Consider the following 25,613-nt stretch of genomic DNA (forward strand, 5'->3'; position numbering starts at 1 on the left):
GGGAAGGGCCACTCGCACCTAGGGCAGTGCTGCTCGTACAGGAAAACCTTGCACTTTCTTCGGGTTAGGGACCAGAGCATGGACGAATGCCAAAAATGGACGAATTTCAAGCAGAGCCTTTATTTAGCTTGCAAATTTATTTTGGCCGGCGAAAAACGCACATGCAAATAACTAGATATAAAAACGCCTAGCTTGCGATCTATATCAGCATGGGGCATGCCTTGCTCATTAAGTTTGACTATGTCAAGCTTTTCTTTCAAATTGAGAACCTCGTGGGTTCTTTTAGCTTTACTATCACCACAATTAGGACCCATTATGAATATATCAAAGCACAAAAATAAGTATTTTACAGTAATCACAAAAATAAGCACGGTATGAATACTGTACACGTGTTTTATAATCGTGGAAAATAACCATTAACACTGCAGTATTATACTGCTGTAAAAAAAGAACTATGAATTGTTTACAGTATAATCACAGAAATAAGTACAGCATTAATAACATATGAATAAGCACAAATATAAGAGATGCTCATTGAACGACTATGCAAAGACCGAGTGAAAAAGATGGCGCGTGGCGCGAACGTCAAGGAAGGTTTTGGATGAAATCGGATGAAAGAGGAAAGCCGCGTGGACGAAATTTGAAATGTGGTGGTGATTGAAAACGGCCGAAAGAGCGAAGCGACGAAAGTCAAGTGGGCGAAAGTCAAGGTATCGCTGTATTAGATACGATTAATTTACTGATGCGAACAATTCAACCCCACACGCAACCCAGCCTGATTCAGGACCACAAATCCACTCGTGAATCGATTGCCCTGTACTCTTTTTCGTTAGGTTTCATTCACACCGTCTCATTTGTTTCATTATGCCAAACGTGACACGGACATATATTCAGCACGGGTCCTAAATAATCAATTCTTAGGTGCACAATTAAATGCATGTCTCAAATCATGAGAATCAGTAAAGCTACATGCCCCGTTTCATTCCCTACTATGTACAACGCTGAAAACTCGATGGCATGGAAGGTGGTGTATAGGTCACTGCAATGAGCTGGCATCGCCGAGATCCTGGGTTCAAATCCAAGAATCTGCCTACGATTTTAATGGTCTCAGTCTGGTCACCAATGACAGTACCAAAAAAACCCCATCACATAAAATGTGTGCAAGCGCTTAATTTGACAAAATTCTAGCTCTGAGAATTACAAATATCAGTTTGACTATCATGCGCTGAGCAATGCTCTCTGCAACAGGCCAAGTGGGAAAGTGTTGCCCACTACTATCTATCTGGTCCACTACCGTGTGAACCAGATTGGGCGACACTGCTCTGTGAGAGGAACTGACACGACACGAATAAAACACCATGGAAACTATTTTGGAAGAAAAGTAAAAAAACCCAAAAGCACCGTGAGGCAGCAAAGGTGTTCTCAGAGCATCCTAGGCAGTTAGCCTGAGGCTCAGCTAACCGCATCGGCAGTCACCAACATGGGTAGCGGATTGGTCAGTAGGTCAGTGTTCAACCCCAATCCCCAAAGTGTGCTGTCTGCTGCAAATGAGGAATTACGTGATCATGCCATCATTCACAAGGGAAAGCCACAGAGTTGCTTGTGTCATGGTGGATATTCCAAACTGACCACAGCCAATTACGAAATTCGTAGTGTTCAAGACCAGCGGATTGTGCCTGCCAACCACTGCCAGAAGTAGCCATGACGGAAGCACTTTATCAAGCTGCCCATAAGAATGTAAGCATTATAGTAAAATGAAGAGACAACGCGACGCGTACACATCTTGGCGCGACAGCCGAAAACACACCAGTGCCTTGGAATTTGACCCCACTGATGTTTACGGGCGATATCGGCACGCATCTTCAAAAATCGTACGAACATGAACGCTCGCCGACGCACAACTCGGGACGACGCGACGGACTCACCTCCAGACGTCGCTGCCCTTGGAGAAGGTGGACGACTTGATGACCTCGGGCGCCATCCAAGCGTAGGTTCCGGCCGCGCTCATCATCGTCGTCTTGTACCACTCGCGGGCCAGCCCAAAATCAGTGATCTTCAGCGTCTTGGCCTCCAGGTCGTCGTTCTCCACGCGCTCCTGCAGCAGGACTTTCACGACGGACAGAGACAGCGCGTCCCCCCCCCCCCGTGAGCACACGCACAACGGTGCCCCCCACCGCGAGCTGCAGCCGGAAATGTTTTAAGATCGGGCAGACGGGTGGCGACGCGTCGATACCTAGATTTCACTCGATTCTTACACTCGTGATACGGCGAACTCTCGATTATCCGTGGGTTACATATCCGGGTTTGCGAACAAATAAGTAACATCTATTTTTTAGGTGCATGCTGGTTTCATTGTTTAGCTGTTCTTCACTCATCGAGGGTCAAGCGAGTGAACTCAGTGCCCACATTGCCACAAACAAGTCAACAAGTAAGCGCGATTGGCTCGAAGAAGTTTAAAAGCAGAGGGCACAATTTAGACATCCAAGCACACTCCACGTATGTAAACAATTTACGTTCTTCGCCTCTAATTTACACACGTTTCGCTGCTTTGCATTTACCGTGTGTTCTTGCGTTTCATGAGTCACCCACTTCAACGTTGCCCAGGATAGCCGAGAGTTTACTGTGCATTGCAGGAGTTTGCATGTGTGCGAGACTCGCGCTGTATTGTAATGTTTACGCTTAGGCCAACGGGGCAAATGAAACTGTAGAGAGAGAGAGAGAGAAAAAAATTTGACGGATACAAAAAAACGAGAAATAACGCCAACGAGATGACAAATACGAGACAAAAAAAACTGAAAATTATTTAATTGCATCGTGCCCCTGAATCAAGGCGATTCGTTGAATTGCTGGGGGGATAATAGCTACACACGCTTGCCACTATGTTGACCGTATACATTTATTCCGTCCCATTTATTAAGGTTTTGTATTAAATGTTTTTGGTGTTCTAAATAAGTTGTTTTTACCAGGTCTCCCTTGAAAAAAAGGAATGCCTCTCCGGGCTTTTACTTGGGCAAAGAAAGCTACCTATTTCATAACGCAGGACCTGTCTAAATACATTAGCTGTACCTAATGTACGTGCAGATGGGAGTAGTGATGGTGCAGTGTGGTTAGCGCACCGCCTCGTGAAACCCAGCCGCTCTGACTTTGAATCTGGGCCTGCGATGGACATCAGTGGTGAGTGGTTATCTGAATCAGCCCTCAGGACCCCCCCCTCGCCCCCACCTCACAACCGTCGCCAATCCGCACTCACCAGCGCTGAGAAGTATGGTCAATGTATCGACAAGAGCACTGTTTATTGTTAGCATTATGACGACGTGTGTACCGATGTTCGGGGTTACCACATGGGAAAAGTAACCTGTAGTATTTTAGCGTTTGGTGATCATGTTTTGTCGTCAAGCTGTATGGAATACACACACACTGTGCATCCCCCCCTTTAACTGTTCTATTTGCTCAAACCTCATTAGCGCCTCCCTTACCCAAAAGTAAACATACACGTGCTTTATAAAACCAGATAAGGGCTAGGGTACTAAGAATAACACCACAAGTGTGTTCACGGTAAATCCTGAGCAATTAATGGACAATGACGAAGTATGAAAATAGGCCTCTAACGATCGACCGTGTCGTAAGTCGAGGAATTGCCAGGATTCGGGGGTCGCAATTTAAGACTTTATCCTTTTTTTTTAACAATGTGGCGAATGTAGCACCGCAAGTGGCTGCAGGTTTCACGTAATTCAATTAAAATGTACTCGTAGAGAATTCAAAATAACTCTACGGGAGTTGGTCTGTGTATCATGAGCAAGAGAATCAATCTAATCGATGCACCAAGTTTTTTCAAGTTTATTTTATTTAAGCAAGTGAGAATTCCAGAGGCCAGGATTAGTCTTATTTGCAAGTAACCTGGGCAACGAATCTGCAAGTAGGGAGCGACAATTGCAATGTTTCATCTCAATTGAGCAGTTTGCGCGTCATTTAAAAAAATTGGCAATTTGGACGCCGATGCACGCAACGGCCTCCTCGTGCGAACGGCACCAGGGGATCTACTTCACGTCTGCTGTTCAGAAGACGTGAAGTAGCATCATCATGGTAATTACACCCACAGTATTAAACAGGGCAGTTGCTGGATTCGAACCGTGAACCTCTGAAACAAGCGGCGAACGTGCTGCTGTTGGGGCCGAGTCACCGCCCAGTTACGTGCCCGACTTCAAATAACTGGCGCTGCATGATCAATAGCATGTACACACGCATCAACGTGCCGTACATTACCAGGTGATTAATTTCGTTAACTCATTAAGGCTTTTAAACCATCACTGGAACTATTGTCGATAATTTATGGCTACATTTCATTTGTTTAAATTTACGTAGGCTGCGAATTCCGACAAACTCAGCGTGGTCAACACCTTCAGCCACGTGCACAACAACTCACACCCTGATCCCAACACACAAAGACAAAGATCCCTGTATCGTCTTACAGGCTACTGGGGGCAAGTCCTCTTGTAGCGAGCACCTATGAAGGCCGGAACGGTACACAAGTGGGTGGGTGGCCAGCACAACGCCCAGCAATGGTGACACATCGCATCAGGTACTCATTTGAGGACGAGTCGACCTAGGGGAGGCCCAGGACCGGTTCAGATAATCGTCACTGTGGTGTTGGCCGTGAGCGGGAATTGAACCCGGGTCGCCAGGTTCGTAGCGCAGCGTAGCGCTAACCGCTACACCACCGCTCCCCACAACCTAGTCCCAACACACGTACACACATACCCAATAGGCACCTGTGTTTATACACGCGCGCAACAAAACAGAAGCCTTGTACAAACGCACCTGCCCATGCGCGCACACACACACACAATCTTCAGTGCAAACTCACACAAATTTGCTCACACTTTCTGCAGTAGCGTGCTCATTCACGCCGAGACCGTTTACACCAACAGGTGTAACATCATGAATACTCTGTTGAAACTTTTCTCTGTGTAATGTCCTCCGGCTGTCACAGCGAGAAAGGTCCTCAAAGTGGCGCTTAAAAAAAAAAAACAACAGGCGATGGTGAAAATGTTTGGGCTTTTTTTGCCGTTTACATTTTTTTAACAAACAAAAAAACTTCACCACTAAAAACCAGGGGCGGAGCCACAGGGGGGGCTGGGGGGCTCGGCTCAGCCCCCCCCCTGAAATTTTGGGAGTCGGTAATCGGGATAACCGGATGTCCGGCTGCTGCAAAATGCTGGCTGCCACCTTGTGTGCTGCCCTGCAGGCTGCTTGAGCGGCAGCCTTTCAAACTTATTAGCCACATCAGCGGCTCCGACCTATTAATAAACTCCGCGTTCAAATCCAATAAAATTTGTTTTATACATTTGTGGCGCCCATTGGAAAATAAACACTGGATATCTCAGAATATTGAAGTCAGCCCCCCCCCCAAAGTCAAAATCCTGGCTCCGCCCCTGACTGAAACAGTAACATAAAAACGCTATCAACGCGAATGTGAACACCAGAGATTAGTGTGAAACACGGTGAATGAAAATTCCTGGAGGCCAACGCTCCGTCACAGCTGCTGAAAATTGAGTTACTGACAGTGATTGTGCGCCCTTTTCATGCAACCCTGTTGTCTTCCACTCCAATAAAATCACATCCATCTGCAGTTTTACGGCCAACAGATGCATACCGCGCATAGCACGCATAGCAGGCACACAAGGGCACTACACCGCAAGCCACCAACGCCACTCGCTTCACATCCCCGTGCTTTGCTTATGCCTTGAAGCTAGGATTTAAAATTTGTTCCAAACCATCTCCTTCAGTCTTGCTTATGAGTTAAGCACGAGTGGTGGTAGCCGCCAACACCGCCGATGAGGCTGCGTGCTCTTAACGCCCAATTTCATGCCACCAAAAAGTGTACGTTAACCGCATTTTATCTCTGGGATTTGTGCGCTGGTATACAGGGGAAGTGTTATGGTTCAGACGAAGTGACCCTCTCGCAGTCTTTATTGACTGGTTACGACTTACAAGGATTCCATTCAGTTTTTTTTAGTTTAAAGAATACATACACAGGTCCTTTCTAAGAGGATGTCCTCAAATACGTGCAGACTCACAGTCACGATGCGTGACGGAAAATTTCCCAACACAAATTCGTCACAACATGTTTCTGAAGGATGTATTTGAACACAGGTGTGCTTTGTGATAAAACGTGCAGAATGAATGGGCACGAGGTTAGGCCCGTGCCTCTCCGGCACGTCTTCGTCGCGACCACGTGCGCCACCGTCATCATGCGTCTCGTGATACCATGCCGTAGCCACTGACGGGGACCCGGTGCTTCGTAACAATGTCACGCTCACAAACAACAGTGCCCGCGACTCCCAGCCAATCACGGCACGGCCGGCGTCCATCCCATGTAAGAATTCTTGGCCTCCCAAGCGGAAGCTACCTAATTGGCTGAATGTCTCTCATCTTGGCAGGAATAACTCGGCAAGAGCTTTCACTTGCTAGGATTTATAGATTTTTATTTATTAATTGTATCGTCCTTACACGTTGTGGGAACACTGCTTATTCTGGTATAAATTAAATCGAATAGTTCATCTGTTGTACTTTGGCCAGAGTACAGCCTGGGCAGCCTGGACGTTAGAACAGTTGGACTCCAAAAACCCATAATTTATTCTATGCGCTTAATCTTTTAACAATCTGGTACCATTATTTTTAATTTCACTCTATTTGTCTTACATTCACAATTTCTAAAATGACGTATTTTTCTGGTGTGCAATATTAATCGGTTACGTCTGCTGAATTCGTAAATGTCATGTGGAACTTGTGGATCCGTGCTGCTATCTGGCCAGGACACCCTTGGAAATAATATTTGAATCTCGAGAGATTATCCGAGCCAAGTGAATAACATTATTACGCTCACAGCGTGAGCTAAAAATCTCAGAGAGGATCAAATTGACCTAATCATCCGACCAGTTCCGAGAATATGAGTACAACGCAGCAAGGGGTGCTTAGTGGGGAAGTTACAGCAACTGTCTTCCAAAAGTCCTTAAAAGGATGACCATTGTGTCACATTGCAACAACAATAAAATACCATACATCTAACCACAGGCCACGCGACATGAAGCCTAAAAATATCTGCAGATGGACATGTAACATTTCCGAACTTTGCACAAAGGCAGCTAAGATACGGAAACGAGCGTCTGTGACCGAAGGCGTCAATGAGACGCCCATTGTCAGACGATTTGGCCACGTGTCAGTTAGCGAGTCAATTACAGACACAGTAAGCAGCCACCCAAATAAACACGCATCGCAGCCATGACGACCGTCTCGCTCATTCACGGGCCACTAACATGATTCTGCTCCCTTACTCTGCCGCCTCTGTTGATGTACCTGAAGAGTAAACATCGCAGGTTCGTGCTCTGCACACACTCAGCTACGGGTACTTCAAATTCACGAGCATTAAGCCGGTGACAAGTTTTGTGAAAATGGACAGGATTTCCCGTCAAGATCAACCGACAGCCTCGTGGAGCCCGGCTCCATGAAGGCATCACGCTAATCGCGAAGTGCAGTCTGCCGTTGCCAGTCGACAGGTCTGTAAAACACAGCGAGTCGCACGGGCCAGGATTCGCCAAAAACGCCACAGATCCTGCAGAAAAGTGACACTGCACCGTGGGGCCATCGTCACAAGAGCTGTGCGCCAACAGCCAACATGACCAGCCCTCGCTATCCTCCTCTGCAAGGTGGAGCATAAGGGTGGTGGTTGGGGGGGGATCGCGGGTTCGGCGCCCTCCAGTTCTGCTGTGCCGCGCGCCTCTGCGTGCGCGTCTGCGAGCGCGACAGGGACGGTACCGTGTCCGTGTGCGCATAGCCCCGGCTCAAGCGCGATCGGTCGTTGCGCAACAACAGCGGCAAGAGAAGCAAGCGCAGCGTGGCGGTGCCAGCGAGAGGATCCCGCTGCGGGGAGTGATCAGCTGACGCAGAGACAGACATTCTGTCGCATGGCCCAACAGATATCGCATGCTCCAGGGGCACAGAGCCAGCATAGCCTGTGCTTACGTAGACGAAAATACCTGGATGCTTAAGTGTAAATACACACATGCCGAAGAGGTGCGGACTTTGAATGACGAGCCAGCTTTCTGGACGAAAAAGTAATTTTTGTTATCGTATTTCATAAGCAATGCTGCTCATATAATACCATGGTTATTTAAAATAAGAATTGCTGTGCTTTAAACATACCGCGCAGCTGCTTACTCTGCACAGTAATGGCATGCAGGATTTGTTAAGCTTTTTTAAAAATAAAATGAGCAAATTCGCACCAGCACACCAGAACACAGTAGCACATGGTGGTGAATGGTGGCAGTGTTGTTATGTTGTGTGATTGAGAGCAGATATGCACGGCTTTGACAGCTCCACCGATCACCAGAGGTAGGAGGCAATATTCCAGCTGCTCCACTCTTGCAACATACAATAGAAACTCATTGCATGCTGCTGCAGTGGATTCATCATCATCATCAATCCACAGCTTGACAAAGGTCTCCCAAAGCTGTCACTATTGCTCGTGAACCTGCGATGTCACAATCCATCATCTCCACACGAGTCGCTGTAATTCTTGTCTCCAGAGTGGACGTCTCGTCGGGTGTGTTCACTTCTTTGGCTGACCACTCTGCTGTTCGTCTCAGCCACCGGCTATTACTCCTTTAAGGAACATGTCCTGGCCAAGTCCACTTACCTTTCTCCAAGTCAACATCATGTCTCTAAATTATATATGTTCGTTCATCCATTGTTCTACTGTTTGTCTCCCGAAGTAATTCCAAGCATACACACTTCTTTGTGCACTTTTTATTTTTCTGTCCAATTTTTTACACGCATCCTGTGTTTGAGGATTATCGTTCATAAAATAGGTCACTTGGCTGCCGTGGATGTATTTTTCATCCACACTCAAGTCCGCATAGAAACCCGACGGAGCACGTACTAAAAAAACCTCTTTATAAGCCTTTTTTTCCATCAATAAGAATCCGCATTTCGACGAACAATCCAGCGCCCACCGCATAGTGGATGGTTTTATCCTAAAGTCACCGAAAATGTGCTGACATCACTACGTCACAAAAGTGCCTTTGTCCGTCGGCCTTCAGAGTAGGCGAACCGCTTTCTCCATCGCCGCACAAAGCAGACAGCGGGGCGAGCAGACACGCGGGCCCACGGGCGAGCACGCCGCCCCGGCAGACACGCACGACCCTGACCTTAGCCTAACCCATCCTTGGGGTAAGGGGACCTTAGTTCTAAACTGGCTGGCTGGGTGGAGATGTGGTTTGTGTTCAGCTCGAAATCAGAAATGTGGCAGGTTCAAATCCTTATTGGGGGTCGACTACGCTTTTCAGCCCCAACTTCCCCCCTCCCCTCGGGGCTGATAAAAATGAGTGCTGTTTTATAGAGACTGGCACCCATCATGGGAATGTGGAATTTACACCCCTGGCCGAAGGCACTCAGTGGAGATGAACACCACTTTACTCACAATATAGCAGAGACACGTTTCTCTTCAAGCCAACCAAACCTAACCTAACCTTAACCCCTAAGCCATAAACCAGCCCGAATCCAAAACCAAACTTAACCCCCCTGAGATCTAAACACATGTGTTTTTAGGGTTGACAGTGACGGGTTTTCCAAAGTTATGATTTCCCAATACAGACCTATTACTGACACTCGATTGTCATCAGTTCCTGTAGAAATAAAAAAACACAAGGTGCCATGAAAACTTAGAGTAGACATGTCAGCCAGGGATAGATGGCGTGCACCTTATACCGACATGACTGGCGTCGGGGGCTCTGACCTATCAAGGAGCCTCCAGCACACGCTGCTCTGCAGTGCTGTATCTACAAGGAGGCCCTGAGACAGTTGATGATACCAAGACAACTCCGAGCAGTCACCGTGACCTGATCAAACCCATGGAGCAGAGAAGCAGGGTTGTACTGCAGCAATGTGCAAACAGGCCCACCGTCGATCCTTGACTTGTGCCGCTTTACAATCTGTTCAACTCATATCAACTGCTGGCCGATGAGGGAGCAAATCCTCAGTTTCTCCGTGGCCCATTCCGGCTCGAACGTGGAGCTTCGCCAGCTTCCCCAGCCCAACGCGACTTGACCCCGTCAATCACGGGAGCCCGTCGGTCACGGGACCCTGGCTGGCGAAGGGGAACGGACCCTCAAAGGGGGCGCTGCTACCACACATGGCCCCGTGCGTTGCAACAGGGGCCGCTCACCAGTGCGGGGGGGGGGGATTGCACAACGGGACATTTCATGCTCCCCGCTGGCCCCACTAGAATTTGAGTCCTCCCACACAGGCATGGATTGATTGTTCCATTTATTCGTTTTGCCAACTGCCTGCAGGGAGAGAAGCCGTTTACACACGAGGCAGTGGGAATGGTGGATCTTATAGTACAACTCTCCCATACTCGGGACAAGAAGCGATTACGAAATGCTCAATGTTATATTGGTATGGAGAAGGCCTACCACTGCCAGTGCATTGATGAGGCTTTAAATTTAGTATTTTGATAGTTTCATAAATATGCCATACTGTGTACGCTCCACAACGTGCACGATCATAAAGTTTAGTGAATGCTATAACGGCAAGGGTCATGCCGACCTAACAGTTGATTTGGAAATCTTATTCAAACGAGCTACATTATATTCACACAAATTGTTAGACCCGAATACAGTGCACAATAACGTCGAGGACCCTGGCATAAACGTTTGCCTGCATGTGCCATATTCCATTTCATTTTAACATAAAATTCGACATCATCCGTCGTGCACATTACACTGTAGAGTGTAATAAAATGCTAAGAAACTTGCCCACGGATCTTTGGAGAACTATTTTAAATACACCGGCTCTGTTTTAAGCAAGGACCAAGCCCAACTTGTTTGTATGCATTCCTGAAAACGCATATCTCTCCGACACAGAGTCGGCGCACACGTGTGGACCTAAAAAAAGTAAAATACACACAAAGTATGCGTGCATCGTTCGATGGAGATGAAAAACCTGTGGAGTGAATCACTATCGGTGTCTAAAGCAGAACTACTGGTGCCGTGGAAGGAGAGCTACTTTGGGGTTGGAGATGACACTTTAGATAAGTTTGTGTTGTTGACGAGATCAGCTGGTCTCCAATTGAGACTTGCCGGCCTTGGATGCTCACTGTCCCAGTCAGGAAAGATCACAGACACTGATAACAATCACGCAGGACAACCCCCCCCCCACTTCAAAATCCTGTGTGGTCTCAGACTCTTTGTTCACTGGAACATCCGAGCCAAGCCAGAGCAGTGTGCACGATTTTCCACTGGTTATTTACCAACGCCGAGCCATTCGCTGGTTTCACGAGACATCAGAATCTGGCTCAAGGCCAGGCAGGGCCAGAAACAGGGCCAGGGCTAATGACACGTTCATTTTGTGTGACGTCAGTCAGTATACTGTGGGGACGACAGGGATGTGCTGTCGAATTTCGAAATAATCCGAAAAAATAAAAAAAAACGAAAATAGGCCACGATATGAAGTTTTAGATATTGCCAAGGAAAAAAGTGTTACGGATTATTCCGAAAGGTAACGCCAATTTTGTTTTCTCAACAAAAGTGCTGTCACGTGGCACCGAGTGATTTAACTTTCGTGACGAAGACAAATAAATGACGCTGTTAACGATTGAAAATCCAAAAAATATTCGAAATGTTCCTTAAAAACCAGAAATCTTTCTTTTTTGTTGTCCAAAACTCATCTCTGGAGTACGAACCATCACCGCATCATTAACATTCGTCTCGACTCATTAAATGCATGCGAAGACAGCAGCGCAGAGACTTCTGTGGCAAACATAAAAAAAAACCTGTTGACTCCTGAGCCACGCCGGTCTGGCTCAGCACGGTCATGGCGCGGGTCAGTTGTGGGAAAAGTGTTATCGGTGAACCCAAGCTGCCTCAATTCTGTTCAGCATTTGTACCTTAAACTGCTTTGAGCCACCATCGCCTTGTAAGTGCTGTGTTGCCAGCAAAAGCATTGCAGCAGGGAAAATATTGACTGGGGCAGAGCAAAAATGGAGCTTTCCAAAACCCCCCAAAACCCCCCAGTGAAACTGGTATGTTCCACAAATACTTTGAAGGTCATGACAGAACAGGGTCCAATGGTGAAGGCTGTTTGCCGGCCACCGCGCGGGCGAAGGCAATGAATAAGGAATGTTTCAATTTGCGCAGGGATAGTATAGCCTTGGATATGTTCCAAAGTCTTCCAACATGTCGAGGAAGGAAAAATAAATCCACTAATATCAATCACACACTTTCTAGGTACTTAATGAATTGTCAAACTTCTAGCAAAGAAAGACAGCGCTGGGCGCATATATTTTACACAACACATTTTTGACATTTCTCATCGGTATCAGTTTCTAAGAAACAGGCCACGAGTAAGCCGTACAGTACAATTAGGCAGACGTTCTGCAAAGTTGGTAATGGGTTTTGTCAAACAAACTAAGGAAGCCAAACCTCAAAGGAAAACATCCACCCTGCTCCCAAAGCTCCTTTAACTTTTTTTTACATGGGTGACATTAAGTACGTCTCTGGCGTGGCATCCAGCGAGAAATTCCACCCCAACACACACGGCATCCAGCGAGATCCCACCCCAACACACACGGCATCCAGCGAGATCCCACCCCAACACACACGGCATCCAGCGAGAATCCCACCCCAACACACACGGAATACGGCGAGATCCCACCCCAACACACACGGAATACGGCGAGATCCCACCCCAACACACACGGAATACGGCGAGATCCCACCCCAACACACACGGAATACGGCGAGATCCCACCCCAACACACACGGAATACGGCGTGATCCATCCCCAACACACACGGCATCCAGCGAGAAGCCCACCCCAACACACACGGCATCCAGCGAGATCCCACCCCAACACACACGGAATCCAGCGAGATCCCACCCCAACACACATGGAATACGGCGAGATCCCACCCCAACACACACGGAATACGGCGAGATCCCACCCCAACACACACGGAATATGGCGAGATCAAACCCCAACACACACGGCATCCAGCGAGATTCCACCCCAACACACATGGAATACGGCGAGACCCCACCCCAACACACACGGCATCCGGCGAGATACCACCCCAACACACACGGAATACGGCGAGATCCCACCCCAACACACATGGAATACGGCGAGATCCCACCCCAACACACACGGAATACGGCGAGATCCCACCCCAACACACAAGGCAGCGAGACCCATGTTAAGTATGACGCTGGTATACAGCTACACTTCGCGGCACACTCTAGTTTGAATAGTTTTAGATTTCTTGCTGCTAATGCTTTTTTCTCGCAAGGGCTGCACCTTATTCCATCATACCAGGGACGTGGGCGTATCATGACGCACGAGTCTGATGAGAAGCTCGCAATGAGGTCTCGTGTTAATAATTTAGAAGGCTAACGGGCCACCTTTTCCAGCAGAATGTGTTTTATTTCCAGCCCCAATGACCTACAGCCACAACACGTTGGGTTAACAAGCGTTGAGACAGCTGAACAGCCATTCATGTGTGGCGGTGATCGGTTCGTCGCACTGTATATCCATAGCGTTGGCTCTCTTGATCGCACCTGCACGCTGATCTCCAATGACAAAGATGACAGACGTTGGTTATAAAGTGCCAAGAATGGGAAACCTTCCACCAGACACAGCTACCTTGTCTCGCATTTATATTTAAGCTCCGTGAGTGCATACCCACGATCACACATGTATGTACGTATGTTAAGACTTCTTTCGAGGCGCCGAGGAAGGACAACGATCGTATTACTAACACAAACACCGCGAAGTTCTGGGCCGTACTACGTTACATTCATGAGTCGCCGAACTCGTGCCATGCTCATGAAGTGTTCGTCCCAAAGCACAGGAGGAGAGTCGCTGATACAGTGCGTACTTGACCTGCTTATCAGCCTCGCCTAGACCAGTAAACCATAAACCAGGAGGGCTCGCCAAGCCTCTCACGAGCCACGAATACAAACCCTTGTTGTAAAAGGGACAGATGTATGTAACGCGATTTTTGTTCCTGGGTAGTGTAATTTTGTATAATTGCTTACGCCTCACAAGTATAGAAAATGGATATTATTATTATTCCCCCACAAACTTTGCTTTTGTGACCGGGACTTTACGTGAAGGAATGACACAAATGCACACCAAGTTTTCTCATTGAAAATAGGTAAATTTCAAAATATAAATCACTCATTGTTTTTTTTTCGGTAAAGTCACGTATGTAGAAATACTGGTTACAAAAGCAAAGTTTGTGGGGAATAAATACCCATTTTATATACTTTTGCGGCATAAGCAATTAGGAAATAACACTTACTACCCAGGAAACAAATTTTTGTTTTTGGTTACACAGTGATATATAATTGGCCTAAACCCACACACGATGTACCCACACATTCCCGACCAGTCCTGCTGCCAAAAACCGCACCTCGACTAAGTACAACCGTACACTCTGATGCTGAATAAACCTCGCTCCCTACCGATGGGCGCTAAACGGCGCCAGTGGTGATGCCAGCACAGCGTTCGCGTCAGGCAGGGTGCACGCTTTGAGGCCACGTGAAGCGCCGATGGCTCCGCTGGCAAAAACAAAAGAGGTCACACGGAACTGACCCCCCCCCCCAGGTGATGCCATGGGTTCTGACTGGCCGAAACCGACTAGCAAGATGCACCACCACCTGCGCTCCCCACTAGTGCCAACTTGCTGCGTTTTAGCTACCCCGGGAGCTCTGCTCGTTGTTGTGAGCGTCGCTCCTCTCCGCCCACCGTTGTGGCTAGAGTGGTCAACAACCCCCAAGCCCGACATGGCCTAGGGGAAGGTGGGGGGGAGGAGGAGACCTTCATCCGGCAGCGAATTCACATCGGGGGCCCACAAACAACCTGCATGACCTATGGGAGAGCATCTGCATCAGACAATTGACACGACACAAAAGCAGCTGCTGCGGCGGCGGCGGCGAGAGGCGCGGTGTTTTCCGCTCCCATCAACGCCAATTCGTTGCCATTCAATGCCGCGCAGCGCGCGCAGACGAACATCATGCGGGCCGCACATTCAGCCCTGCCCGGCACTTCTCACGTGTGGGAATCCGTGGACTTTGTGCCGGTACACACACACCCCCCCCCAGCCCCATTCCCCTCGACGACGCCTTCCAAGTGGCTCAAAGCCGAGAGCGTCCGCGTACAGTAGAGCCCCCGGTTTGGTGACAATCTTTTTTTTTCATTGGGGGTAGGGGGGGTGGAGAGAACCAGAAATTCCAGTTTCGCTGGAACGTGTAGTTGCTACAGCGACGGTAAACACTCGGCACGGCCTGGCGCGACGGGGTCCCCGGACACGGCGCAAGACGCGCCCCGAGAAGCCCTCGCGCGCCACTGGCGGCTTGGGATTCGCAATCCACCGAATTGTCCCACAACGCGAACACCGGGACCAGATATATTATTACACGCTTTCCTTTAAACTCACTCTTGTCTGTTGTCGTCGTTGTCGCTGTTGTATCCTCAAATCTTGTAACTCAATTTTAACCCACTTCCCAATGTGGTATCGACTGCAAACTTGGTATACTTATGTCATACTGATGACAATACGATATTCTATCATAAAAAAAAATCTATCTTTTTTTAAACATTCGTTTTTATATGTTATGTTTCGGCTTGGGTCTAATTGTCCACAGTCAACTGACGTTGGCTGTAATTGGCCACGGTCCCTTACGTTGTGGCAAGCTTCGGGGCCACTTCCTGGAGTTATGCCATTACTAGTACATTTAATAAAAGTGTGTTTAAAAAAGTGTTTTTTTTTAATATAACTTATTTTTTGTTCACTTTGTCGGTAGGCCTACCGAACCAGACCTGCCCCCACCTCCCTCCCATTGCCCTCCTCTCACCAACGTGGCTCAGTATGGCCACACAACCGACATCCAGCGGCAGCTTTAGAACGGTCCACGTGAGCTCGGGTCTAGATCAATTTTTGTTCACTTTGTCGGTAGGCCTACCACATCTGACGTGGCGAGATGGTTCCGATTTTAACATTGTGCCGGTTGGGGCGGGTAAATTGCAGTTGTTTTTTTTGTTGTAAATGATTGATGTGGCCAATAACAGTGAGTTGAAATGAGTGTGGTTATCAAAAAAGTTACTTTACTAGCCACGAATGAGTACTACTTATGGGTTTGCTACCCAATGAGGTCCATGAACAGCCACGTAGACGAACGCCACTGGGCGCTGTCAGATTTAGTAAGTGGCCTCCCCGCTGCTAATTGAGAAGCGTCATTAAGTGACGGTGTTGGGTTTTCCCCACAATTTCCAATAATACATTTTTATAAGACTGTTGTAAAGCCACTGTTGGGTGTGGGTTGTGTGGCAGATCTGGTTCGGTTATCACTCCTCACTGATGTTAGCCGTGGCCAGGAATTTAACTTAGGTAGCCGGATTCACAATGCACCGTAGTAACCATTGCGCCACCGGCCCACTCAGAATTGTAAAGAGCTTGTCCACTAACACCCGTGAAACACGTGCAGAAGTCTTTCTTGCGTTCCTCTCCTTTACGCTTTCTACTTAACACTTTTATCTGCACAAAGCGAAATTACCAATAAAAATATATATATAGAACTCATTCGTGATCTCAGAGTTAAGTAAAGCGAGTTGGTTCCGATTTTTCCATTGTGCCAGTTTGGACGGGTTAGTTGAAGTTTTTTTTAAAGGATTGATGGCACTGTATGTCGTACAATGCAGCGGCACACGCCCCCTCACTTTCCTCTGCTGCTCGGGAGTTCGGGGGGAAAGGGCACGGCTCACTGGCAGGGCATAGAATCAACAACCCAGATCCCCTCTCACACGCGACAAAGCGCCACCTTCCACAACCTCCGACTAAGAAAAAGAAAAAAGGCATGAGGAACTATTTAAAAAGTAAAAAAAATCGGCAGACAATGTCTCGATTAATATATCGAAAACCGTCTGTCCACATGAAAACTAAAAATATTTCTTGTACAACCCACCAGCCGCACGGCCTTCCGGGAGTGCAAAATTTCAGCAGCATTAATTCAAGACAAGCAAACTCTGGACCCGGACCAGTTTCAACAAACAGTGTCTTATTGGCTGTCAGATTTCCTTGAAACAATGCTAATGAAACTGCCGATCTTACAGGCCGCTCTCTTACGAAATGGGTCCCACGCAAAATCATAACATAGGCAACTCAGAGTAACCATTAGGGTATCGGTGGAGAATATAAACATAATCCCTCACATTAACATAGCCACTTTCGTTGCCCTCGTCTAGGAGACCTATCTTACAGTTACACGCTAATTTCTCAAATTAACATCACTAGCCCCGGCCACTTTTTATTACCCTTGAGCTACACCCATTTCAAACCTTTTAAAACAGTCTGCCCCAGCAGCAGACCAAGGCTTTCCCACCTGATGATGGATGCTTGTGTTGCGCCTGAAATGTGATTTATTTTATTTTATACCTACGTGACTTTACCGAAAGAACCAAAGACTATAAACATTTAGAATGTATATTTTAAGGCACAGCAGTTTGTTTACTGCACCATGAACCTGGCGACCATAGTTTGATTCCCAGCCATCGTCTAACTTGAATGGTGAATTATATCTGAATCGACCAGAATGGTGCAGCGTTGTCAAACCACCGACAATGCATAAGTGGAGGCCTTCCAGCAGGGGATTGACAAAAGGCCTTAACATTATTCGTACAATGACAAATTGTAATATACGCAATTTAACGGTAAAACACAGCCATTGCTATTGTTATGTTAATACGGCACCAAAATACGCCAAATATATTTGGTGCCGTTTATTATTGCACTGAACAAGCGAGAAAAGGTCTGAGCAAAATCGCCGACTTGGCCTTCCTGCTAAGAACAAACAGGAAGCCAGAGCAGCCCAGATTGTATTGTTAGAAACTGAAAACACCATTGGCTGCACCCCTCTCCACAGACAACTCCCTCGTCAGGAAGGGCCTTACTCTGCTCCTCGGAAACACTGGGCAGGTGCCGCACGCTCCTTGGCGGCGATTGGCTAACGAGGCCAAGTTGGCAGCAGCTTGCTCGCTCGTTTTTAAGACAAGTTTTTGGCAAGTGCAACACCGCCTCCCCACCCCCCCCCACCCCCCCCGTTCTCAATTTCTTTGGGAACTCCCTTTCTTCCTCCAAAAGAAATATAAATAAACTCAAGAGGCCAGTAAATTTTAAACATCAAACGCAAGTTTTACATGGACAGTAGAAGAGGTGTTTTTTTTTCTCCCCCAGAAGCTTGGGGAGAAGTAAGAGCCAATTGCCACGTTAAGAGGGATGAGAGACTGCACTGTGGCAATCATGCCCTGTGGCTACACAGATTTTTTTGCGTTGGTTGGCAATAAACAAACTACACAACTGAACTTTTGTTCCATCCAGCGAGTATGGAATTTCCCTCATTTTCAAGGTCATGCAGGACAGGCAGATTACGCACACACACACACACCAGACATGCATAGTTTTGAAGGGCTCATTAATATGTTTGCACATCACTATGAGCCTGCACGACATTGATCATGCATGAATTTTAGGAATTTGGTCAAGGTAATTCCCAAAATTGTTGACTTCACCAATCGAAGGTGTCACAATTTGCAAGCACATTCTTGATGGCCCCCCAAGCTCCTGTGACAACCAATCCCAGCTGTAACAATGTTCACATTGTGGATGCTGCATAATATTTTACATTTAATTACACGTGACAACTGTGCTTTGTGGCTACATTCGTAAGGCAACACTAAGTAAAAAGGAAAATCACAATATATCGCAAAAGCTGACTAATGTGATGACGATGAAGCTGCGGCTAATGAATGAGACTGAACAATGACGGACTGTGATGGGCAATAATAGTTCACGATTTTATGTTGATGACACCCATAACAGATGATGAACACTCCGATAATTAAAGAGCATGTAAACTAAAGGACTGATGAAGAATGCATGCTACAGTGCAGGACTGTGAAAGACTACGTGGCTTTGGAAGACCTTTATCCAGCAGATCATGACTGATGACGATGGAGGCTAGCGAATGGGCCGCTGCGAGATTCTGCAACACCGGGCTGCCTGTCAGGAGCAGTGGCCTTCAGTCTGGGAGCAGACCCAGAGTGGGCTGACATTCTCACTGAAAAACAAGCACAACTATTGACGATGGCAATACTGCGAGCGAGCGAAACATCTAGAGAGACACGCCGGCAGCAGCGCCACTGCTAGCCTGGGGCCTCGGGAGCAGGCAACTAGCCCACTGTACCTCGAAAAAAACCTTCTAGCCGTAAAAAAATATGTAAAACAAATAAAACTAATTTCGATGGTTTGGCAGCTACACAACACAAACACCTGACTACACCTTGGCAGCAGGCGGGTGGCCACGCGCAGTGGTGTTGCGAAACTTTGCGGGGCCATTTCCGTGAACATTGTTTTCACGTTGGGGGCTGGGGATTTCCAGCACCAAGCAGACGGTGAAGAACCCTGTAATTTTGACAACGCGCCTCTGTCAACCGCACCAGACACACCGCGGGGCTTTCATTCCAGGGGGATTTTACCTGCAAAGCCCGTTTCCACCATCGTGAACATTTGTATTACCTTATTTTGAAACTTCGGTTAAAAAAGTTCACAAAGGGCACATTGTTTGAAAAAGGGGGTGCGCATACATTCACACGACTGTAATGTGGAGAATATTACATTCTATTCCACGATGTCATTGACGAGGCACAGCTTTGCACGCCCAGAATTGGAACACGTTTTAATGAATGCTTGACTGAAGCACATTACAAAGTGCAATAAAAGGGTTAAAAGAAACCATTCCCGTTTTAGTGGAAAATTCCGTCGAGTGAATGGCCCTCGTGATTGCTCGAGGCTTCCGGTCACATCGCCAGCGGTGACACCTAGTCGCGCCATTTGATCGCAGCGAGCCATCCACACAGCACGGACGGGAATCCCGCAGGACGGATACGCACGGGCGTTACCTTGCAAGGTGGCTCAAACACACCTGACGGCTGCTTCTGAAACATCTTCGCGTTTACGCAGGATCAAACGGGACGGGTTCGATGTTCTTCGCCCATATATTGTAATAGTGTCACTGAGTTTAGGAAAACTATTTTGGCTGTCGTCACATAACAGTAAAAACAAAAGTCTCTGTGAACAAGCAAACATTGGGTCATGCTTATTAGCTATGTCCGGCAGTCTTGAGAAATTGCTGGAAACTTCACATTTCTATGGTGGAGACTGATTGTCCTTTGAGGACTCTATGAGGACCGATGGTTCTCATAAAGAGACCTGTGGTCATCTACAAATATTCTCCTATGAAGATCATAGGACAATCGCTGTTGCGTTCCCACAAAGCGTTACTCATTGTTATTGACCATAGAAAGAAGATTAGTTGAGTCGACCCCAACATGGGAGTTGAGCTCGTGATGTCCTTGATTGAGGTGCGGGGTGGGGCTAATAGAACTGTGGTCGTCCACAGATATGCTCCATTTATTAAGCTCTGTTATGGCACGACAATGTTTTTAAACCGGACAATAATAATAGGTCGAATTCACATTGAACTAGATGTAATGCAAACTGCAATATAATAATTTTACCATAAATTCATGGACGGCACAGTAGTATATTACTGCAGACAGCGAATGTATAAAGACATGGCTAACATTTGTGTGGTGATTTAATTTTATAACTTATCTTCAATTATGTCTTACCACCCCTCATTTCCCACAAACATTTCAACGGCCATCGTTTAAATGTTATTGAGCACCAAAATCTGTTGCCACTTATTTCAAGACTACTGTGTAGTCATATGTTAACGAGGCACATAGGAACTATAACATATAATTCCAGAACTAATTCAACATTTTCAGTGACATGTCAGTTTCAGAATCCCTGTGACAACTTGCCTTACATAACCAAGGCCGAGGAATTAGGCCGCAATCTGATGATTGTGACTTTCTCAACCACAGGACACCCAGTACGGTGCGCGTCTCAGTCACGCACTTCGCTTGGTTACCCTTACAAACAGGAAGTGACGCAGTGGGGCATTTGTAACTGAAAAAAAACAGCTCCTGGCCATCCACGTACATGTTTTACCTGTGGCTGATAGCGAGGCATCCAGAACACAAACACACCCACACAATCCTACGCTCAATTCTGACATATTTGTGAGTCAGTTCCTGTGTAAACAAGGGTGGCAGGGCCTCCTAAGAAGAGGCAATTTGGTTCTGTTCATCTTTGTTACCCCGAGCACACAATGTCAAATAATTTTATCTTACCAGCCAAGTATGAGCCAAACAATTCCTTTTAAGGGCGCACACATATCCGTTCCCGGCCACAGACAAAAAAAATCCCAGAGCCTTAGGGGACAGTGCAGAGTGAAGGGCATTATCTGGGTGCTTCACACCCTGGGAGTATCGACATGAACTCACAAGCACTAAATTGGGTTAATTCAAATAAGTATCACTTGTTCATTAAGACAGCGACCTCGCATTAGGTAGGATGGTTTTTTTTTAAACAGATAACCTTCACCCTTCAGTACTCTTGCAACTCTTAAAAATGGCTTCACTCCAACAGCCCCAAAATTCCTGAGACAAGTTCTATCACAAAGCAGTCAACAGGTTAGGCTCTCCATCCTGTCCCATAACACATCCCTAGACAGGCCACTGACGTAAGAGTAACATCCTTCCCGAAACCATTATTTGCCAAAGAAAACCACGTGCAGTCTCCAGCACCCCCATCACTACCACACACAAAGGTCTACCCATTGAGCCACACATATCGTTGGGGTGAGCATCATCTATTAAGGCCAGGACGAAACACAGCAGGGGTTCAGCACCATGCCTGGTCACTTTTGCCTCCCCAGTTTTGATATCATACCATAACAAGGCCAAGTCCAGCGATGTTGGGGAGACTCAGAACAGATTTATGCATCACGTTTGTATCACTTGCCAATGGTGTTGGTCTCTACAGCTGAGAAGTGAACTCAGGTTATTGGGTTCAGAGCGCAGCACGTAAACCACTGCACCACCAATCCCCAAGAGAACACACGCAAATGTGACGTTCAAAAGCGCCGCACGTAATTGAATTGTCGCAACTTGTTGGTCAAAGCACAGCCTGCTGCCAATTAATACCCCAAAAAAATACACCAGCACCAAATCAAACGTGGTGCGGTCATTTCCATTTTTTTCAAAGTACAATTTTTAAGTTTGCAAGGCGATTGCAAACATTCATCACGTTATTTGCATCTGGCTTATCAGCTCACCGAGATGCCTTTCTTCTCTCTGCTGTGGCGCGTGGGTCCCCCACGTCCGCCAGGCATGTGGGATACGGTCACATGACAGCAGCCTTCATTGGCGCCAGACACCGAGAGATGCGCGACTCTGGTCCCACACACGTGGCACTATGGGACAGTGTCCGAGACTACTGGAGAGACTTTGCCCATGTGACTTAAACAGTACAGCTTTTTATTTAGTTGGGGGCAAGAAAAAAATGAAAAGCAGAAACTTTTTCGTGAGATTGCACGGGGCATTCGGATTGATGCCCAATGCTGGTAAAAGTAGGATTAAAAAAAATACATCATGGACAGTGCCTTGATATAAAGCTACCATTTGTACGACATTTTGGAGGTATAATGAGCGTCCAGAAATAGCATCGCGCAGAATCACGTGAAAAATCTTTCCTAAAAAGTTGGTCTTCTCCAAATACTGTATTAATTACAACTCGAGCAGGGAAATGGGCACTGGACAGACCACGTAGCAATGTGTAAAAACTGCATTGCTATGGCCCTAATATGTTAAATACATAACCATACTATACATATAATGTATGCTCTTGAATGTGATCTTTAAGCTAACATTTTGGGGTTTTTTTCATGGAGTTAATGAAGACGACGAGGATGATGGTGCAATACAATGACACTGGTTGATGACTGTTTAGTGATGAAGCAAACGAGGTGTGGACAGTTAATGATGACAGTGATTGAATATGATTAAGATTATAAAAAATATTAGACTAATGGTGGTGTATATATGTACAGTATGTTGAACTTCTTTCGCACCGTACGTAACCAACCGTGCTAATCGTAGGTGCGGGGAAAGGTCAACAAACCAAACTCAATGGACATCCATCCCCAGATGAAGATGCTATCAATATTGACAGTGGCGATGCCCACTGAGAACATTTTCATGACTCCTGCAATGGTAATAATTAGTATAACTATTAAACATCACATTGGCAATGGGCAATGTTGGTAAACCTGATGAATGAAAATGAGTTTGAAGATGAATAAAGATGAGGTTGTCGTGGCCAAGACCAATTGCGAGGCCAGTTAACAACACGTGAAATTCAAACATGTTCCATCCAGCATGACCCATCTAATCCCATCATCATCACCACCACCGCCACCGCCACCACGCTCACCATTGCAGGACTTGAGGTCACGGTGGATGATATTGACGATGGCCTCGTCGTGAAGGTACTTCATGCCGCGGGCGATCTGCACGGCCCAGTCGAGCAGGATGTGCGGGTGGATTCGACGTCCCGCCAGCGCCCTGTTGAGAGCGCCTCCGCGCGCGTACTCCATGATGAGGCACAGGTTGGGCGCCTGCAGGCACACGGCCTTCAGCGCAATGATGTTCGGATGCCTCAGCATGGAGAAGAGCTTTCCCTCCTGCCTCACGTTCTCCATCGTCACGCTGATGTCCTCGTCGGGGTCCTGGCGAGCGGCCTTCACGGCCACCTCCTCGCCGCGCCACGTGCCCCTGTAGACTTTGCCGAAGCCTCCGGCGCCAATGATCTCCTCCAGGGAGAGCTCCGCGAAGTCCACCTCCACCGGAGGATCCGCGAACAAACCCGGGGCCCTCTCGTTGTGCAGCTTCGCGTAGCTGCCCCGAGACTTGCTGCACGTCACGTAGTTGCTGGGGAAGATGCCCACCCTGTTGTTGAGCTTGCCCGTCCACCAGCCCACGTCGCCAGACACCTCCGAGTCCTTGGAGAGCACCTCCACCATGTCGCCGGGACGCAGCGTCAACTCGTCCTCGGCACTCGCCTCGTAGTCAAACACGGCCGTCCAAAGTGGGTTGGTACAGCTATATGGCTCCTGTTGCTGCTGTGGATGCTGCTGTTGTTGTTGATGTTGCTGCTGCTGCTGAGAATCGTTATTGCGCAGCGAATCGCGGAAACTTTTGGTCCGAGAGAAAATCCCCTTTAGAGGTTCCATGGCTCCGATGTGGCCTCAACAGGGCACCGACGTCTATGGCCTATCTCACGCTACGTGGCCATGAACAACGTAAATCACCTTCGGCGCGCGACCCTCAAGTCTCTACGGACATCGCCTGGGACACCTGCTGAAGCATCTCGTCGGTCCCTACGGAACTCCACGTCGCTTACAAACACAACGGGAACGCGCGCAGCTCCGCGTGAAGGGGGTCCCCCATCAGCACCTGGAAGACTTGACGGCACCAGGAGGGGTCGTGGTGGTGATGGTTGGTGGTGGTGGTGGGGAGGGAGGTAGGTGGTCTCGGGAGACTTCCACTCGACTCCGCGCTCTCTTCTTGCCCGACCCGCGTCTCTCAGTCTCGGGCCACGAAACTCTCGTCCGCGTCCTCGTCCATTCAAGTCGTCATCCGCGTCGGCCCGATCTCAGCGAAGCCGGAGACAGCGAGCGGAGCGAGCGAACGCGGTGGCTACGGTGGAGCGAGCGAGCGAGGAGGAGGAGGGAGCACCACCGGGGGGTGGGTGGGGGCCGGGCCGGGCCCACTTCTGCCCCCGCCGTGTGGGTGTGGCGCGCCGGCTCGGAGCGTCACGCGCGATGTCTGCCAAAAGCACCGAAATGTGCCTCCTCTTCCACGCCCACACCAACCTCTCTCTTCTTTCTATCTCTCTCTCCTCTCTCTCTCTTCTTCTTTCTATCTCTCTCTCCTCTCTCTCTATCTCTCCTTTGTTTTTACGATCAGAGGAGACAAGGAGATGCTAGGTGTAGTCGGCACTTTGCTCCGTTCAACATTTCGTTTTTTTTGTTTTTTATGCTTTGCTTTATGTAAACACCCCCCCCCCCCTTTTAAATGAAAGACCCAACAAAATATTTTTTTCTGCTCTCCTTACCCCTTCCCTCTCTATCTCTCCTCTATCTCCTCTCTCTTCTTTCTATCTCCTCTCTCTTCTCTTTAACTCTTCTAAGAGTCTCTCCTCTCACTCTCCTCTTGGAAAAGTCTCTCCTCTCACTCTCCTCTTCGAAAAGTATTTCCTCTTTCTCTCTTCTATCTCTTCTAGAAGTATATCTCCTCTCTCTCTTCCTTCTACCCTCTCCCCCCCGGCGGCAAGACGAAGATTCCCCCTCCTCCGTTGCGCCTTCACAGACTGTAGGAGCAAGTGCTGTCACTGCAGACCTGACCCGTATTCTTGTACAAGGAAATTTAGTTTTCAGGTCCACGCGGCGTACAGACGTTTAAATACTGGCAAAAAAAATGTTCTTTTAATGTTTGTGTCTATTTGTTTGTGTTTCTCCCTTGCGATGGGACTTTGTAGGATGAACGTTGAGATTTATAATAAATAGCACGGGTGTGACCAGATAAAGTCT

General features: G+C 47.7%; 1 protein-coding gene across 2 annotated transcripts in view; it reads right to left on the reverse strand.

Moving 5' to 3' along the window:
* Nucleotides 1–24,862, reverse strand: part of LOC116939753 (mitogen-activated protein kinase kinase kinase 10-like) — a 40,877-nt gene extending 16,015 nt beyond the window's left edge. Inside the window, exons 1-2 of one of the 2 annotated variants that reach the window (XM_032948520.2) lie at nucleotides 23,456–24,862; nucleotides 1,926–2,106 (exon numbers count right to left, since the gene is read on the reverse strand). In XM_032948520.2, the coding sequence (XP_032804411.2) occupies nucleotides 1,926–2,106; nucleotides 23,456–24,254 (980 nt within the window). In that variant the 5' untranslated portion in view covers nucleotides 24,255–24,862. The remainder of the gene's footprint in view (nucleotides 1–1,925; nucleotides 2,107–23,455) is intronic. The other variant, XM_032948521.2, reaches the window with a different exon arrangement.
* Nucleotides 24,863–25,613: the final 751 nt, after the last annotated feature.

This window comes from Petromyzon marinus, chromosome 6, assembly GCF_048934315.1.
Source record: "Petromyzon marinus isolate PM22_M1 ecotype Great Lakes invasive population chromosome 6, UKy_Petmar_22M1.pri1.0, whole genome shotgun sequence".
NCBI classification, from domain to species: Eukaryota; Metazoa; Chordata; class Hyperoartia; order Petromyzontiformes; family Petromyzontidae; genus Petromyzon; species Petromyzon marinus.